This window comes from Rhinoderma darwinii, chromosome 8 (genome assembly GCF_050947455.1).
Source record: "Rhinoderma darwinii isolate aRhiDar2 chromosome 8, aRhiDar2.hap1, whole genome shotgun sequence".
Taxonomy (NCBI): domain Eukaryota; kingdom Metazoa; phylum Chordata; class Amphibia; order Anura; family Rhinodermatidae; genus Rhinoderma; species Rhinoderma darwinii.
In genome coordinates this window covers 38,179,035-38,196,417 of record NC_134694.1, presented here as the reverse complement: position 1 = coordinate 38,196,417, position 17,383 = coordinate 38,179,035, and the positions used below count along the sequence as shown (strand labels likewise).

Here is a 17,383-nt window from a genome sequence, read left to right as displayed (position 1 = left end):
ACGGAGAGATTTCCCAGGCCCCTCCCTGACACAGTAGTCACAGCAGGACTTTTCTCTTCTTCAAGGCTCTCAGGACAGGTACTGTACATACAAAACATTGCACCTATGGTTAATAACGTGATAATTTGAGTTAAATTCATTCCCTGTGATATGAATTTTACAACCTAAATTTTTCAATGTAAAAAGTTTTTATTGCCAATAATCTTAGCCTTGGTATAGACCGCTCCTAACATTTTAATTTCTTCTTTTCTTAGGAGAAAAGCCGTATAAATGTACATGGGAGGGTTGTACGTGGAAATTTGCCAGATCAGACGAACTGACCCGACATTTTCGTAAACATACGGGCATTAAACCTTTCATTTGTTCGGACTGTGATCGAACCTTCTCCCGTTCAGATCATTTGGCTCTTCACCGTAGGAGGCACATTATGATGTGACAGTGTTTATGCAAATATTATGTCATGGTGGGTCCGAACGTTGATATTTCATTTATTTCAAGTTCATTGCATAATCTTCTTTGTTGTATTATCTGCTTAGAATTATTTTCCGGTACCTCTTTCAGCTTCTGCTGCTCACTTTTTGTTGCTTGTTTTAACACCTTATTGTCTTGTATATTTCTCTTTTTGATGTATCATGTGCTGCTCTAGTTGTCTCTCTTTTTTCAAGCCTAGTTCACAGTTTTTTGCAGGAAGAGAAAATCCGCCTCAAAATACCTTCAGGAATTCTGATGCAGATATTTTATATTTTTCCGCGTTTTTTGCAGCGTATTTTGCCCGCGACATTGAATCCAGTGCAAAAAGCACGGGAAAAAGCGCCGCAAAAAAAACGCTCCTGCGAACACCGCAGGTTTTTTTTGCCTCTTATTGTTTTCAACAAGATGTCAGAGGTGGAAACCACTCGAAGAAAGAGCATGACGCTTTTTATTCCGTGAGGAGCCAAAAGCACCTCTGCCTCCCATTACAATGGGGGGCAATTTGGGAAGTTTCTTAGCGCTGATTCCGACGTGGTTTCCGCATTAAAAACCAGCGCCAAAAAGCTCTGTGTGAACTGCAAGTCCTGTCCTCTCCAGTCACCTTCTAGCACAGTACTGAAAATACCTTTTTCTACTCCTCCAGCATCTTTGTTTTCATCCTTCTCCTCCAAGGATACTATGGATATATACCTCCCTACATCCACTAGACTTGGAACGTTATGAAGTGAACACAAACTTTTTATCTAAAGTCATGTGATGTAGGAAGAACTGAAGCACTGAGTATCTGTCTGCATTCAAATTAAGCTGGAAGAGTTACTTTCTGGTGGAGAAACTTTTTGTTGTATGTCATTTGGAACATTTGTGTGCAGATGATGAACAAGCTGCAATATATAGGTAATGTGAAGGCTAGCTCTAACATGCCACTGTTTAGGGTCACTTTAAACATAAATAGGATTCTTTCCTTATTTAGCATATTATTTTTCTCCATTACTATTGTTTTTACCTTTTTAACTGTCTTTTTATTTCCTTTTGGTTTGTAATTTTTTTTAACTTTGTTTACAAACTGCAAAATGTGCGCATAAAGCCCTCATAATATGTTTGTGTATAGACATGTATGTGTATATATATTTTTTTGTATACATATATATTTATTACACAGATATAATTGGGTGGAAACAAACTAAAGCACAGCTGCAATCTCCACCTACAGCTCTGGCTAAAAGTTTTGAGACTGACAAGTTTTGGTTTTCACAAAGTTTGTTGCTTCAGTGTTGATCGTTTAGTCAGATGTTTCTATGTTATACTGAAGTACCTTTTTAAGCATTTCAGAAGTTTTTAAACTTTTATTGACAAATACAAGAAGTTTATGCAAAGACGCAATATTTACAGTGTTGACCCTTTTCAAGACTTCTGCACTTCGCCCTGTCATCCTGAATATCAGCTCCTGGGCCAAATCCTGACTGATGGCAATTCTTGCCTAATCAGTGTTTGGAGTTTATCACAATTTCTGTGTTTTTCTTTGTCCACCCGCTTTTTGAGGATTGACCACAGGTTCTCAATGGAATTGAGATCTGGGGAGTTTCCTGGCCATGGACCCAAAATGTCAATCTTTTGTTCACCGAGCCACTTAGTTGTCACTTTTACCTTGTGACATGGTGCTCCATCATGCTGGAAAAAGCATTGTTCATCACCAAATTGCTCCTGGATCATTGGGAGAAGTTGCTCTTGAAGGATGTTTAGATGTCAGTCTTTATTCATGGAAGTGTTCTTAGACAAAATTGTGAGTGAGCCCACTCCCTTGGATGAAAAGCAACCCCACACATGAATGGTCTCCGGATGCTTTACTGTTGGCATAACACAGGACTCAGTCTGCAGGGGGCTTCATCAGAGAAAATAACTTTACCCCAGTCCTCTGCAGTCCAATACCTGTGCTTCCTGCAGAATATCAGTCTGTCCTTGATGTTTTTCTTGGAGAGAATTGGCTTCTTTGCTGCCCTTCTTGACACCAGGCCAGCCTCCAAAAGCATTTGCCTCACTGTGCTTACAGATGCACTGCCACCTGCCTGGTGCCATGCCTGAGCAAGTTATGCACTGGTGTTGAACCAATTTCGTAGCTGAAATCTCTTTTTAGGAAACGGTCCTGGCTCTTGCTGGACTTTCTTGGGCGCCCCGAAGCCTTATTCTCAGTGATTGAACCTCTCTCCTTGAAGTTCCTGATGATCCGATAAATGATTAATTTGGAGGCAATCTTACAAGCAGCAGTGTCCTTGCCTGTAAAGCCCTTTTGATGCAAAGCAATGATGACTACACGTGTTTCATTGGAGGTAACCATGGTTAACAGAGGAAGACAATGATTTCAAGCACCATCCCCCTTTTAAAGCAAGCAGTCTGTTTTTATAATTTTATCAGCATGACAGAGTGATATCAGCTGCCTTGTCCTCGTTAACCCTTTCTCCTGAGCGAACGAGAAGATCACTTAAATGATGTTAGCAGGTCATTGTGTGGCAGGGCTAAAATGCAGTGGAAATGTTTTTTTTTGTGATTAAGTTAATTTTCATGGCAAGGAATAACTTTGCAATTAATTGCAATTCATCTGATCACTGTTCATAACAATCTAGAGTTAATGCAAATTGCCACTATAAAAACTGAAGCCGCAAACTTTGTGAAAACCAAAATTTGACCAGGACTGTATGTGTTCAATGTATATATGTAACTATATATTTGTACATGCTGTATTACTTTTTCTTTTGTGTGTGCACAAACCCTGAGACTCTCACACATAAAGTATAAGAAGTACTTTAAATCTAAAGTCACAGATCCAAATTATGATAGACCTTTTTTTCACCTGAGGACTTAAATGTCTCTGATGGGGAAAACCCCTTTTATGGGGCTTTCCAGTTTTATGTCCATCTTGTTTTACGTTTAAAGGAAATGTATCATGTATTTAATTGTTGTTGTATTACTTAAATGTAAGTATGTACAATAGATAATTAATGTTTATTAATATTTTTTATATGTTCCAACTATTTGTTATTTTTAAAAACTCCTTTGGGGGCTGCAATATTGGAGGCACAATCTTCCTTTCTGTATTGTCTTTATAGACTGAACAGCAGTTTGTGCTTTATGGCAGCTGCAATGAATAGGAGATAATGGTCAGATACTGTAAGTATCAGTAGACCGGCCCCATGCACACTACCGTGCAGTATTTACGTGCCGCGGAGTGTCATTCGCATTTGCAGACCAGTCTCACAGTAATAAGTATAGGAGCATGGTCCGTAAATGCGAAAAATAGGACATGTCCTATTTTTTGCGGCTCATTTCTACGGCCCAGACACACACTTGTAAATATACGGGAAGGTGTCTGTGGCCGATATAAATGAATGTGTGATATTTGATCTGCAATTATGGATCCGTAATTGTGGATAAAAACTACGGACATGTGCATGGGGCCGTCGGCAAGTCTTCGCATAACTTTCGGTGGGACAGTTTGGAACAGTCTGTAGAACGTATGCAGCACACATGTGCATCTGTATGCCCATGTAGTTGCATATGTTTGCCATTGGCTATTATTAAAAAATATTTTATACTTTTTTTATTTTTTATAGAGTTGTATTGAAAAGCGCAGTCAGTACGCTTTTCAATACAGTTGATACTAAAGTATGCTGGCGTGTACCAGCCAAACGTATGCCAAAAGTACATTTTTGGCATACATGCGGAAACTGAAAGTATATAGCCACGTTATATGTTTAGGTTGGGAGATTTTTCTGACTTATATGATGAACGTAGACCAAAAACGTGATGTGAATGTAATATAATAAAGTCTTCAGGAAGCGATCGAATGCTACCCCTCCATCAGAGACCAGGGAATGGCAGGGAAGTGGCCTTATCTGTGAAAGTATAGTGTTGCTACCCTTCTTATCAAGGCCTCCTGCCCTCTCATGAGATATATTCAGAAAACAGGAATTGTCTGCATGTTGTATGTGCTCCCGTGGCTTGTGTAAGGCTTCGTTCACATATTTGTTCGGGCTCTATTCTGACGTTCCGTCTGAGGTTTCCGTCAGAATAGAGCCCTGACTGAAACCATAGGTTTCCGTTTCCATCACCAGTCGACTACGCGATTTATTTAGTCAAAACGACGGAACCCTTGCACAACTGAGACAAACGGAAACCATTGGGACCGGATCCGTCGCCATTGAAAACCTAAAATGGTGACGGAAACCTATGGTTTCCATTTGTGTTAGTCAGGGCTCTATTCTGACGGAAACCTCAGATGAAACGTCAGAATAGAGCCCGAACAATATGCGAACGAAGCCTTAAACTGGGATATTTGAGTTTTGTTTTTTTAATTAATAGTCACATAAAAAAACAATGGCACCAATTTTTTGGGTCATTTTTTTTATGATGAAAAAAAACCAACATATTTAAAGGGAACCTGCATGAGTGTGAATAATGAAATTAATTCCAATAACAGAGTAGGACCGCCCACTGAACTCTTAGGCTGCGTTTACATCATTTTTTGTGCCGTTTTTTTACTGCAGGTTTTTTTGTTTTTGTTTCTTCTTAAAAAGAGGCCAGATGTGACTTTAAAGGGAATGTGTCGCTAGAATTTTTTTTTATTTTTTTTTTAGTTAAACAGTTAGTATATACATGATTAGACATTGTTCTCATTTTTTTAATTTTTTAACAAGTCAGGAAATATTATAAATTAGATTCTAATTTATAACATTTCCATGTGCTGGTCACTAGAGGGAGCAATTTCCAAAATTGCAGCATTGGCATGTGGTAAAGCAACCTCATTGCTTTATGCTGCAAAATTGGAGAAGACACACTCGCTCTAGTGTGCTCAATTAATCCCCCTCCTTTATCCTGGCTAGTGCCAGGAGAAAGGAGGGGGTTGAATGTTCAAACCTCCTACACTGTGTGCCGCCATTTTTTGGGCGAATGCACAGTGTAGTAGGGTTACATACAGTGGTAATCACACAGTAAAACACGAACATGCACAAACATAACTTACCTGCTCCTGCTGCCGCCGCTCCCTCTGCTCCTAGTCCTTGCTTCTGAACACATGTCCGGAAGCCGTGACCGGAAGTAGTCATCTTACTGTCCGGCCGCGGCTTCCGGTCCACATGAAAATGGCGCCGGATGTCGCTCGGCCGAAGACCTTCCTTTTGGACTGTGTGGGAGCGGCGCATGCGCCGTTCCCACACAGACGGCGTATGGAACGGCTCCCGTTCGCATTCTCTATGAGGATGTATGTGCCGTATTCCATCTCTGTATGTGTCGTTGATCGATACATACAGAGATGAAAAAAAAATGGCAGCCCCAATAGTGAAGTAAAAGTTAGAAAAAAGAAAAAAGTAAAACACAAAAACACAAATAAAATGTATTTTAATTACACACTAAAAGCAAATTTATATATAAAAAATTTTTTTTTCCGCGACACCTGTCCTTTAACATCTATAGTGAAATATAGAAGCCACTACACACAAAGCGTTTTGGTTTGGGGCGTTTTTGGGGTCAGTCGTGTTTTTTTTTAAACGCAGCATGCTCTGGGTCTGGTGTTTTTTCTTGTATACTTCCCATAAGGTTCTCTATAGGAATTCAGAAATGCTGAAAATTTTGTGTGGAAAGGAGGCCTTAACCCCAAAGTGAGCAGGGGTTTAACCCTTTCATGACTGGGTGTATTTTGGGCCTTCATTCTCAGAGCAAAGGTTCACTGTTAGGAATGCTGCATTCAAAATGCCAGGTTTCAAGGTAGTTTGTTGAATGACTATTTACCCCAAAAATTAATCCTCTAATTCTCTCGTGCATAATGACGTCAAATAAGTGTCCATTGTGCAACGTATGATGCCGCTATAGCGCTATATGTGTCCATCACTTATTGTCAATGGTGGATCCTGTGTTATCTATATAAAGGTGTTACCTTTCATTGTAATCCTACCTGTGATGATAATGAGAAATTGCTGAGAAGTGACCTCTATAGAACATGTAGTGTCAGTCTATTGTGAGACTCAGTACCTAGGTGAAAACTGCAAGATTTTAGGATTATTTTTTATATAGATAATGACATAGAAAATTAAAAAAAATAATTCTTAAAAATGTTTGACATATAAAAGCTTATTGAAACAATAAATCATTTTGTGATGACGCATTCTTTTTAAAGAGGCTCTGTCACCAGTTTATAACTGCCCTATCTTCTACCTAATCTAATAGGCCTTTTAATGTAGATAAGTAATGTGTTTGTTTTTTTAAATCCTGGAGGCGATGTCTGATCATACTCCAGTCGCTTGTGTGAAGGAACTTCGGGAGTGACAGCGCAGCGTGATATCAAGAGATCACGCTCTGCTGTGGATTAAGCTGGACAAGAATGACGCTGATTGGTCAGCGTCATACACTTCTCTTTACTACGCCCACTTGGTCAAGAGTAAAAACACGCCCACTTGGGCATTAAGAACAAATTTGCATAACACTTAAAATGCTCATAACTTTGTCAAAAATAAGTTTTTTTGTTTTATACACACATTACTTATCTACATTACAGCGCCTATTAGATTAGATAGAAGATAGGGCAGTTTTAAACTGGTGACAGAGCCTCTTTAAATGTATCTCCTTCACTTCGCTTTAGATGCAGCATCTGTACAAAAGCAGATAGTCGGTATAGGACAGTCTAAAATTGGTGGACACAGTAATTATTTTATGTTGGGATAATGTACGTTCCGCCTGAAGGTATTAATGCTGAGCACCTGATACCCATGCAAAACGCATTTATGTCACGCAGAATATATAAAATTTGTGCGTGTACACTTTGAGGGGTAGGCGGTTTTTTTGTGTATTACCTGCTGTCCCCAAATACAGATCACTGAAAATAGTGATCGAATGGCAACAACAAACTTGATCACTGTGTTGGCCCTCTCAAAAATAATCTGGGTATAATGGTGGAGTAGGATGAGCAAAAGTTCAATCTATTAAACACCTTTTTCTCTACTGTATTTACACAGGAAAATCCAATGTCAGACGACATGATTAGGGATAAAGTAAATTCTCCATTAAATGTCACCTGCTTAACCCAGCAAGAAGTGCAACGCCGCCTTAAAAACACTAAAACAGAGAAATCACCGGGTCCGGATGGTATACACACCCACCTCCTGCAGGAATTATGGACTGTGATAGACAGACCTTTATTTCTAATATTTAAGGATTCTATCATGACTGGGTCTGTTCCACAGGACTGGCGCATAGCAAATGTGGTGACAATATTCAAAGAGGGGTCAAAAAGTGATCCCGGAAACTATAGACCTGTAAGTTTAACCTTCATTGTGGGTAAAATTTTTGAGGGTTTTCTAAGAGATGCTATTCTCCAGTATCTCAATGATAATAAACTGTTAACCCACCATGAGTTTATGAGGGATCGGTCCTGTCAAACCAATCTAATCAGCTTCTATGAGGAGGTAAGTTCTAGACTGGACCGGTGTATGGCTGTTGATATGGTGTATTAGACTTTTCAAAGGCATTTCATACTGTGCCGCATAAAAGGTTGGTATATAAAATCAAAATGCTGGGACTGGGGAAAAATATGTGTAATTGGGTTAACAACTGGCCCAGTGATGGAAAACAGAGGGGGGTTATTAATGGTACATTCTCAGAGTGGGTCGCAGTTACCACTGCAATTCCACTGGGGTCAGTATTGGTTCCTCTTGTTTGTAATATGTTTATTAATGGCCTTGTAGAGGGTTTACAGAGTATAATTTCAGTATTTGCAGATGATACTAAGCTCTGTAAAGTAATTAACACATAGGAGGATAATGTAATACAACAGAGGTATTTGGAGAAGCTGGAGGTTAAGGCAGAGAAATATCAAATTAAGTTTAATGTAGATAAATGTAAGGGTATGCACTTGGTCCAAGGAAACTAATTGTACGATTATGCATTAAATGGTAAAACACTGGGTACAACTGTTATTGAAAAAGATTTGGGGATATTGGTGGTCAGTACATTTACCTTTAGCAACCAGTGCCAGTCAGCTGCTGCCAAGTCTAATAAAATCATGGGATGCATCAAAAGAGGCGCATAGATGCTCATGACAAGAACATAGTTTTGCCTCTATACAAATCCACTAGTTAGACCACACCTGGAATATTATGTACAATTTTGGGCACCTGTGTATAAGAAGGACATGTCTGAACTAGAACGGGTGCAAAGAAGGGCGACCAAGGTAATTAATGTAATGGGTGGATTGCAGTACCAAGAAAGGTTATCAAACTTGGGGCTATTCAGTTTAGAAAAAAGACTGAGTAGGAGCGATTCAATTACAATGTATAAATATATAATTGGACAGTACAAAGATCTTTCTAATGATCTTTTTACACCTAGGCCTGTAACAATGTGAAGGGGGCATTCTCTACATCTACAGGAGAAAAGGTTTCACCACCGTCACAGACTGGGATTCTTTACTGTGAGAGCAGTGAGACTATGGAGGATGTGGTGATGGTCGATTCTTTGAACAAGTTCAAGAAGGGCCTTGATGCCTTTCTTGAAAAATATTATATTACAGGTTATAAGTACTAGATTCTGGAGATGGGATGTTGATCAGGGATTTATTCTCGTTCACCTCCGTAATCTCGCGAGATTTCGTTTCCCTTGCTAGAAATCTCAAAGAAAAGCGTCAGAAGTGTCAGGATTCTGAATACACATGACGTCCAGGCTGGATGATCATGTGTATTCATTATCAGGACACTTGATTAACGTTAATCTCTGTTTATGTGGCTGCACATCGCTGCTGTGTAAATCAATGGAGATGAGTGTATGATGCTGACTGGTCACTGATTGGTCAGCGTCATACACGTAAACACGCCCAGTTAAAAACGCAATACACGCCCAGTTGGACATAACGAAAAAAAACGCCCAGTTGTCCATTTCAAACCTCATTTGCATATATATAAAATAGCTCATAACGCCTAAAATGAACGTTTTAAAAAAAACAAAAAACTTTACTGTTATCTACATTGCAGCGCCGATCACATTCAATAGGAGATAGGGATTTGAGAATCTGGTGACAGAGCCTCTTTATTGAGACAATTGGCATCAACCTCATGGGGGCTTTGCCTTCCTCTAGATTAACACGGTAGGATTATAGGTTGGACTTGATGGACCTGTGTCTGTTTTCAAGCTTATCAACTATGTAACTGTGTAAATATGTATACAAAGAAATTCAGAAAAGACACAGATCACATATTTACAAGCCCTCCCTGCACAGGGAATCCATGTGAGGTCATTACGAACATCCTAGCAACCGGCGGAAGGAAAAAGCAATGCCTCTCCGTTCATAACACATTGCTCAATATGAGCTCTAGGGGGAATATATCAACAGATTTACACTAGTTTTCTGGCATAAAAAAGTCATAAATTTTGACACACGTCATGTCAAATTTCTTGACACTTTAATAATGGCGGAAAAAGGGGATGGGGCGTAGCTGAATCGGCAGGGGCCTTCACAAGAGCAACATATTTATCATAATTTGTCAGAATCTGCCATAAATTATCCCGCAAATCTACACCTGCTCATAGCAGGCGTGGATTTGCATTTCTGTCGCACAGCTAGCCAAAGGTGCACCAAATATTTTAAAAGGTGTGCACCTCTCAATATATTTGGCCCACTTTTTCACCAACGTAGATTAATTTAATACTAGTGTTTGACATGCCAGTCTTAATATATTTCCCCTACTGTTCATGGACTTTTTGTGATGCGGATCTGATTATTGTCACAATGACAGGCCCATCCTGCTAATGGTACTGTGATGTCTTTGCGTCCTCCTGCACAAAGTCTGCACGTAAATTAACAGGCTGCAGGCTCAAGGACCCTTAATTTACGTGGTGTTTGCGGGAAGGGGTTAAATCAATAAATTGCAGGTTATCTTGAATCTTTTCGCACACAACTCTGTATCAATCTGCTCGACGCCTCCTCCTCGATAACAAGCTGCCTGCCGATCAAAACTGCAAGACAGACTCTCTTTAAATAATGTTTTATTTTCTAATGATACATTCCCTTTAATCAATGTATATTTAGAAGTCCTCAAACTTTCTAATACACTTTTTCTATTTTCTATTCTGAGCAGTTTTCAAAATCTCTGCTGGCGGTCAGTAAATGAGAGCATTATTGTTGACCTTCAGAGACTTAAAATCTTTACAAACCTATAGCACAGCTGAGATTTGCTACAGAATATACAGTCTAGACAATTCTTTGTGAACTCATTTGCCTTGACTAAACGCATACATGGTACCTACACATACATTGCAGCAAAGTAGAGATTTGTGCTGCTGTTTTATGGGGAATACAAGAACTGTAACAGACATGTGAGGAGAACTGACCGCTGCTCTTCACATCCCCCACAAATATAATCTGAGAATCTCAATCATAAATTGAACAAGGAGTTGGTAAAGCTCCTAAACCCACAGTGATGCTTTTGAAATAGGAGAATATTTTTAAAGTGGAATTCCCCTTTAAAAGGAGAGGGTCTTTTTTTTTTTTTCCCCTTATATCAAGAAATGTTTTCTTTGGGGTACGCATAAGAATCTCATACAAAATAGAGGGACATTTTTGCGGAACACTTTACTGTGACAAGATTCTGCCAGCATTGGCAGGGAAGAAATCGGGGTGAATTAACAAATATGGATAGAACTATGGCAAGGCTGGCTGTGTGCAGTGATCTTCTACTTTAGCATTATTGAGTACAGATGATATAATAGAAGTTTAAAGGGGTTATCCGAGAACATTTAAAAATCGACAGAAACAAAACCCTGTCATTTTTATCAATCTACACATCACATGCCGGATTCTGCGATTTTTCGTTTTCACCAGATACATAATTTTATGTCCTCATTTAAACCTACATCGGTTCTGCAAAGTACTTCAGTATTTGAGAATCTATGCCTAAATAACTCTAGTGGTCATCATCTCTTGCCTAATATTTACTTATTTTTGGTCTCTCCATCGGACAAACTATCATATGTCTATGTGGGAGAGGGACTTACACACATCCTTTACTGTTCGGGAATGGCAAGATATGGCAGAACGCACAGCGAAAATCTCTATTAATGCCACGCTGGTTGAAGACAATTATAAAGTATTTTTACGATGGAACTTAGTTCCCTCTATACTGGCCAAGATGTTCCCTTTTGCCTCATCTTCTTGCTTTAGACATTGTGGATGTGTGGGAGACCCTCTGCATATATGGTGTGGTTGTCCAAAGGCGCGCCGATTTTGGAGACGAATATTTAACATGTTATATTCTATAACCCAGATTAACTTGAAACGTTTCCCGTCACAGGCATTACTTAATGAGACAATCCCAGGATTATCAAATTCCTCTCACAAATTTGTATCCTTTCATTTCCTGGCAGCCAACATTGCTATAGCTACATCCTGGAAAAGTGATTCCTATCCATCTGGTTAAGACTAAACTGAATTGGATTATGGTCAATGACCGATTACACTGTATGGTCTCAGATAAGGAAGAGCTATTCCTTCTAGTTTTGGCAGCCATGGCCCCGTTATCTTGGGATGATCTCTTAGGTTAAGTATGCCTAGAAGACATTTAACCCCCATTCCCATGCCCCCCCCCCCCACTTTTCCCTTTTTCTCTCCATTCCTTTTATTATTTTTTTCCCCTTTTTTGTACTGTTGCAATATTCGGAATATACTTGTTTGTCATGAGTCAATTTATGGGGTTTGACCACCTGACACCGCATTGTTTGATGTAAAGTTTATCTTTTCTTGAAAATCTTCAATAAAAATTATTGAAACCTAAAAATCAGCAGATAAGCAGGGGATTGGTGTAAAATAATACTCTATTATATATACAGCCCCTGAAGTGACCACCCTCTCCAGCACTGAGGCTCCATTCTCTAGCAGTCCGGTCCCGGAAGCTCCTGTAGCCGTCACGTGCCGTTGCAGCAAATCACTGGCCTAGGCGGTGACCATGAATGGCATGTGACCGCTGAGGCAGCTACCAGGACTGGTACGGCCTCTGAGCAGGGTGGGCACTTCAGGGGTGTGAGTATAATAATAGATTATTACTTTATATTATATATATTTATACTATTCTCTGCCAAGTCCCGGATAACCCTTTTAAAGCTCTCTGTTGATGGTGTGCATTAAACTAAAATAGAGAAAAAAGAAAGACACGGCGCCAGATGGTGCAAATTAACCTGATAGACTGGGAGAACAAGTAAAACACGGCTGGTGCTCACCTTGTGAGTGTGAAATACTGGCAGGTATAACACTGGGGGTGACGATGCACTGGGGCACAAACAGCTGCTGCCTAAGTCCGGTAACGCAACAACCAGGAGGTGCTGCCGGTGGATAGTTGATTGAAAAAAGGGGGGGAAAAGGACCACACGGGCGCTGCTGTTAATGTAAATAGGAATGAACGATGTTCATGATTTAATGGATAAAAAGAGAATGTACAAGCAAGCTACGCGTTTCAACGCCGGACCGGTATCTTCGTCAGGCAATAAAATACAGGCAAATGACAGGGGTATATATACACACAGTTTAACTCCAATGTAAAACGAAGAAAAAACCGGCAAAAAGACGGGTCAAAGGTTAAGTGGTGCACCGTGAATGTCAGGGAGGATACTGGAAGTAAAAGAGGGGAACCAAATAAAAAATACAACAATAATAAAAACTTTTCTGTGTAATAAAACACTGATATAGATGTTGTAGCAGAATACAATTTCAAAAATATGAATAAGATTCCAGAATTTTAACCCCTTAGTGACCAGCCCATTTTAGGCCCTAATGACCAAGCTATTTTATTCGTTTTTCTATAGTCGCATTCAAAGAGCTATAACTTTTTTATTTTTTCGTCTACATAGCTGTATGAGGACTTGTTTTTTGCGGGATTAGTTGTACTTTTTAATAGCACCATTTTTGGGTACATATAATTTTTTTATTAACTTTTTGGGGGGGATTATAAAAAAAACCTGAAATTCCACCATTGTTCTATGCGTTTTTAAATTGCCGCTGTTCACTGTGCGGCATAAATAACATGTTACCTTTATTCTATGGGTCGGTACGATTACGGCGATACCACATATGTAGAGGTTTTTTATGTTTTACGACTTTTGCACAATAAAAACACTTTTGAACTAAAATTATTTGTTTTTTCATCGTCGCTTTCCAAGAGCCGTAACTTTTATATTTTTCCATCAATGTAGTGATTTTTTGGGCTTGTTTTCTGCAGGACGAGACGTAGTTTTGACTGGTACTGTTTTGGGGTGCATGGGACTTATTGATTCATTTTTATTATTACTTTTTTGGGGGGCAATGGAAAAAAAAATAATTTTTTACGGTGTTCACCTTGCAGTTTAAATTACATATTAACTTTATTAATGGAGTCATTACGGTCGCGGCGATACCATATATGTGTACTTTTATTTCTTTTTTACACTTTTACTAAATAAAACCACTTTTTATGGAAAAAAATGGTTTTATTAATTTTTTTACTGTAATTTTTATAAATAATCTTTATTTCATGTTTATTTATTTCATTAGTCCCACTAGGGGACTTTACTGTGCGATCCTCAGGGAGACCCGTGCAGGACTTAGACTAGGCTCACGTGAAAAGGCGTCAGCCTAGCCTAAGGCCCCTTAGTGACGAACGTGAAAAGGCGTATTGTTGGTCACTAAGGGGTTAAGAGTTTTTGCAAACCAATGAAACCGCAATAACAATTACTAAAAGGAAATCAGTACAACAATCATATGTATGGGAAATACACTACCGTTTAAAAGTTTGGGGTCACCCAGACAATTTAGTGTTTTCCATGAAAACTCACACTTATATTTATCAAATGAGTTGCAAAATGACTACAAAATATAGTCAAGACATTGACAAGGTTAGAAATAATGATTTTTATTTGAAATAATAATTTTCTCCTTCAAACTTTGCTTTCGTCAAAGAATGCTCCATTTGCAGCAATTACAGCATTGCAGACCTTTGGCATTCTAGCTATTAATTTGCTGATGTAATCGGGAGAAATTTCACGCCATGCTTCCAGAAGCCCCTCCCACAAGTTGGATTGTCTTGATGGGCACTTCTTGCGTACCATACGGTCAAGCTGCTCCCACAACAGCTCTATGGGGTTGAGATCTGGTGACTGCGCTGGCCACTCCATTACAGATAGAATACCAGCTGCCTGCTTCTTCCCTAAATAGTTCTTGCATAATTTGGGGGTGTGCTTTGGGTCATTGTCCTGTTGTAGGATGAAATTGGCTCAAATCAAGCGCTGTCCACAGGGTATGGCATTGCAAAATGGAGTGATAGCCTTCCTTATTCAAAATCCCTTTTACCTTGTACAAATCTCCCACTTTACCAGCACCAAAGCAAACCCAGACCATCACATTACCTCCACCATGCTTGACAGATGGCGTCAGGCACTCTTCCAGCATCTTTTTAGTTGTTCTGCGTCTCACAAATGTTCTTCTGTGTGATCCAAACACCTCAAACTTCGATTCGTCTGTCCATAACACTTTTTTCCAATCTTCCTCTGTCCAACGTCTGTGTGCTTTTGCCCATATTAATCTTTTCCTTTTATTAGCCAGTCTCAGATATGGCTTTTTCGGCGTTTTGCGGGTACTATTTAATGAAGCTGCCAGTTCAGGACCTGTGAGGCGTCTATTTCTCAAACTAGAGACTCTAATGTACTTGTCTTGTTGCTCAGTTGTGCAGCGGGGCCTCCCACTTCTCTTTCTACTCTGGTTAGAGTCTGTGTGTGCTGTCCTCTGAAGGGAGTAGTACACACCGTTGTAGGAAATCTTCAGTTTCTTGGCAATTTCTCGCGTGGAATAGCCTTCATTTCTAAGAACAAGAATAGACTGTCGAGTTTCACACGAAAGCTCTCTTTTTCTAGCCATTTTGAGAGTTTAATCGAACCCACAAATGTAATGCTCCAGATTTTCAACTAGCTCAAAGGAAGGTCAGTTTTATAGCTCCTCTAAACAGCAAAACTGTTTACAGTGGTGCGAACATAATTGCACAAGGGTTTTCAAGTGTTTTCTAATCATCCATTAGCCTTCTAACACAGTTAGCAAACACAATGTACCATTAGAACACTGGAGTGATGGTTGCTGGAAATGAGCCTCTATACACCTGTAGATATTGCATTAAAAACCAGACGTTTGCAGCTAGAATAGTCATTTAGCACATTAACAATGTATAGAGTGTATTTCTGATTAATTTAATGTTCATTGAAAAAAACAGCTTTTCTTTCAAAAATAAGGACATTTCTAAGTGACCCTAAACTTTTGAACGGTAGTGTATATGTATTGGTGAAGAAGGAACGAAACACAATGTGGTGGGCGAAGAAGAATGTGAGAGGCGAGCACAGGACAGTACTCACAGTAGCGTCCCTGAAGTCATGGCAACCGCGAAGCTATCGTTGCCAGGAGAGGCCAAAAAGGTAATATCAGGTGTGGGAGAAACATACAAACGAGAGGAAAAGAAGGACTGATCAGGCATTGCACGGTGAATAATCGAGAAGAGGAAAGACAGACCACTTGGAACAGGTAAAAAGATGTTTTGCAACAAATGAAAGGAATGCGCAGAGCTGTGAGAGGATTAAATATATTTGGGAACAGCAATGAAAAACATGTTGGGCAGTGGATGTTGAGAAAATCGTTGTACTTAAAGGGAATGTGTTGCCAGAAAAACATGTTTTTTTAAAAAAAATTAAACATTTAGTGTGTGGGTGATTAAACATTGTTCAATTTTTTTTTATTTTTTTGCACGAGTCCAGGAAATATTATAAATTATTTCTAATTTATAATACTACCCATTTTTGGTCACTAGATGGAGCTGTTCCCAAAATTGCAGCATTGCAACATTGGGTTAAAAGCCCTCGCTCTAGTGAGCTCTCAGCATCCCCCCCTCCTTTATCCTGGCTAGTGCCGGGATAAACGAGGGGTTTGAACGATGTAACCTCCTACACTGTGTGTCGCCATTTTTTGAGCTAACCCACAGTGTAGTAGGTTTACATACAGTAGTAAACACACACAAACACGAACATACATTGAAATCTCTTACCTGCTCCTGCCGCCGCGGCTCCCTCTGGCCCGTCCGCTCCGTTTGCTGCCGCTGGTGCAAGTGCACAAATCCGGAAGCCGCGACCGGAAGTAGTAATATTACTGTCCGGCCGCGACTTCCGGTCCACAGGAAAATGGCGCCGGACGGCGCCAATTTCGAATAGGACTGTGTGGGAGCGGCGCATGCGTAGTTCCCACACAGACGCCGTACACTGCAGTCAATGGGACGGGAGCCGTTCGCAGTCCCTATGGGACTCTGGCTGCCGTATTCCATGTCTGTATGTGTCGTTAATCGACACAGACAGAAATGGAACAAAAAATGGCAGCCCCCATAGGGAAGAAAAAGTGTAAAAATAAGAAAAAGTAAAACACAAACACACAAATGAATATAAACGTTTTTAATAAAGCACTAACATCTTTAACATATAAAAAAATAATTTGTGATGACACTGTTCCTTTAATGAGGTAAAACAATGATAATAAGTATGGGTGATGCAAAGGAAATAATAAACAATGATGATGGTGAGGGGAAAGGAGTAAAATAATTATAATAATAAATGATAGAGGGGAAAAAACTAATTTGGAATATGACATGAATATGACCAAATAAATTCTAAATAGAAACTTGCTAATAGAAGAAAATAATAAGGGGATGGAAAAAATGTAAATGTTATGGGGGGAAAAAAACACAACAACCCAAATACTGATATTAATCTAATGCAGATTTGGTTATGTCATTCAAACCTTTGGGGTACAGGGTCCGAAGTTTATATATCCAAAAATTCTCCCTCTGTTTCAATCTGATAGATCTCTTGGGTACATCCACAGGGATGT

At 39.5% G+C, this 17,383-nt stretch overlaps 1 protein-coding gene across 2 annotated transcripts in view; it reads left to right on the top strand.

The window, feature by feature from the left end:
• LOC142659452 (Krueppel-like factor 8) overlaps positions 1–9,038 on the top strand; it is a 119,400-nt gene extending 110,362 nt beyond the window's left edge. The window contains exons 6-7 of one of the 2 annotated variants that reach the window (XM_075835603.1): positions 255–463; positions 7,470–9,038. In XM_075835603.1, the coding sequence (XP_075691718.1) occupies positions 255–436 (182 nt within the window). In that variant the 3' untranslated portion in view covers positions 437–463; positions 7,470–9,038. Of the gene's footprint in view, positions 1–254; positions 6,573–7,469 lie in introns of those variants that run through there. The other variant, XM_075835602.1, reaches the window with a different exon arrangement.
• The last annotated feature ends 8,345 nt before the right edge of the window (positions 9,039–17,383 follow it).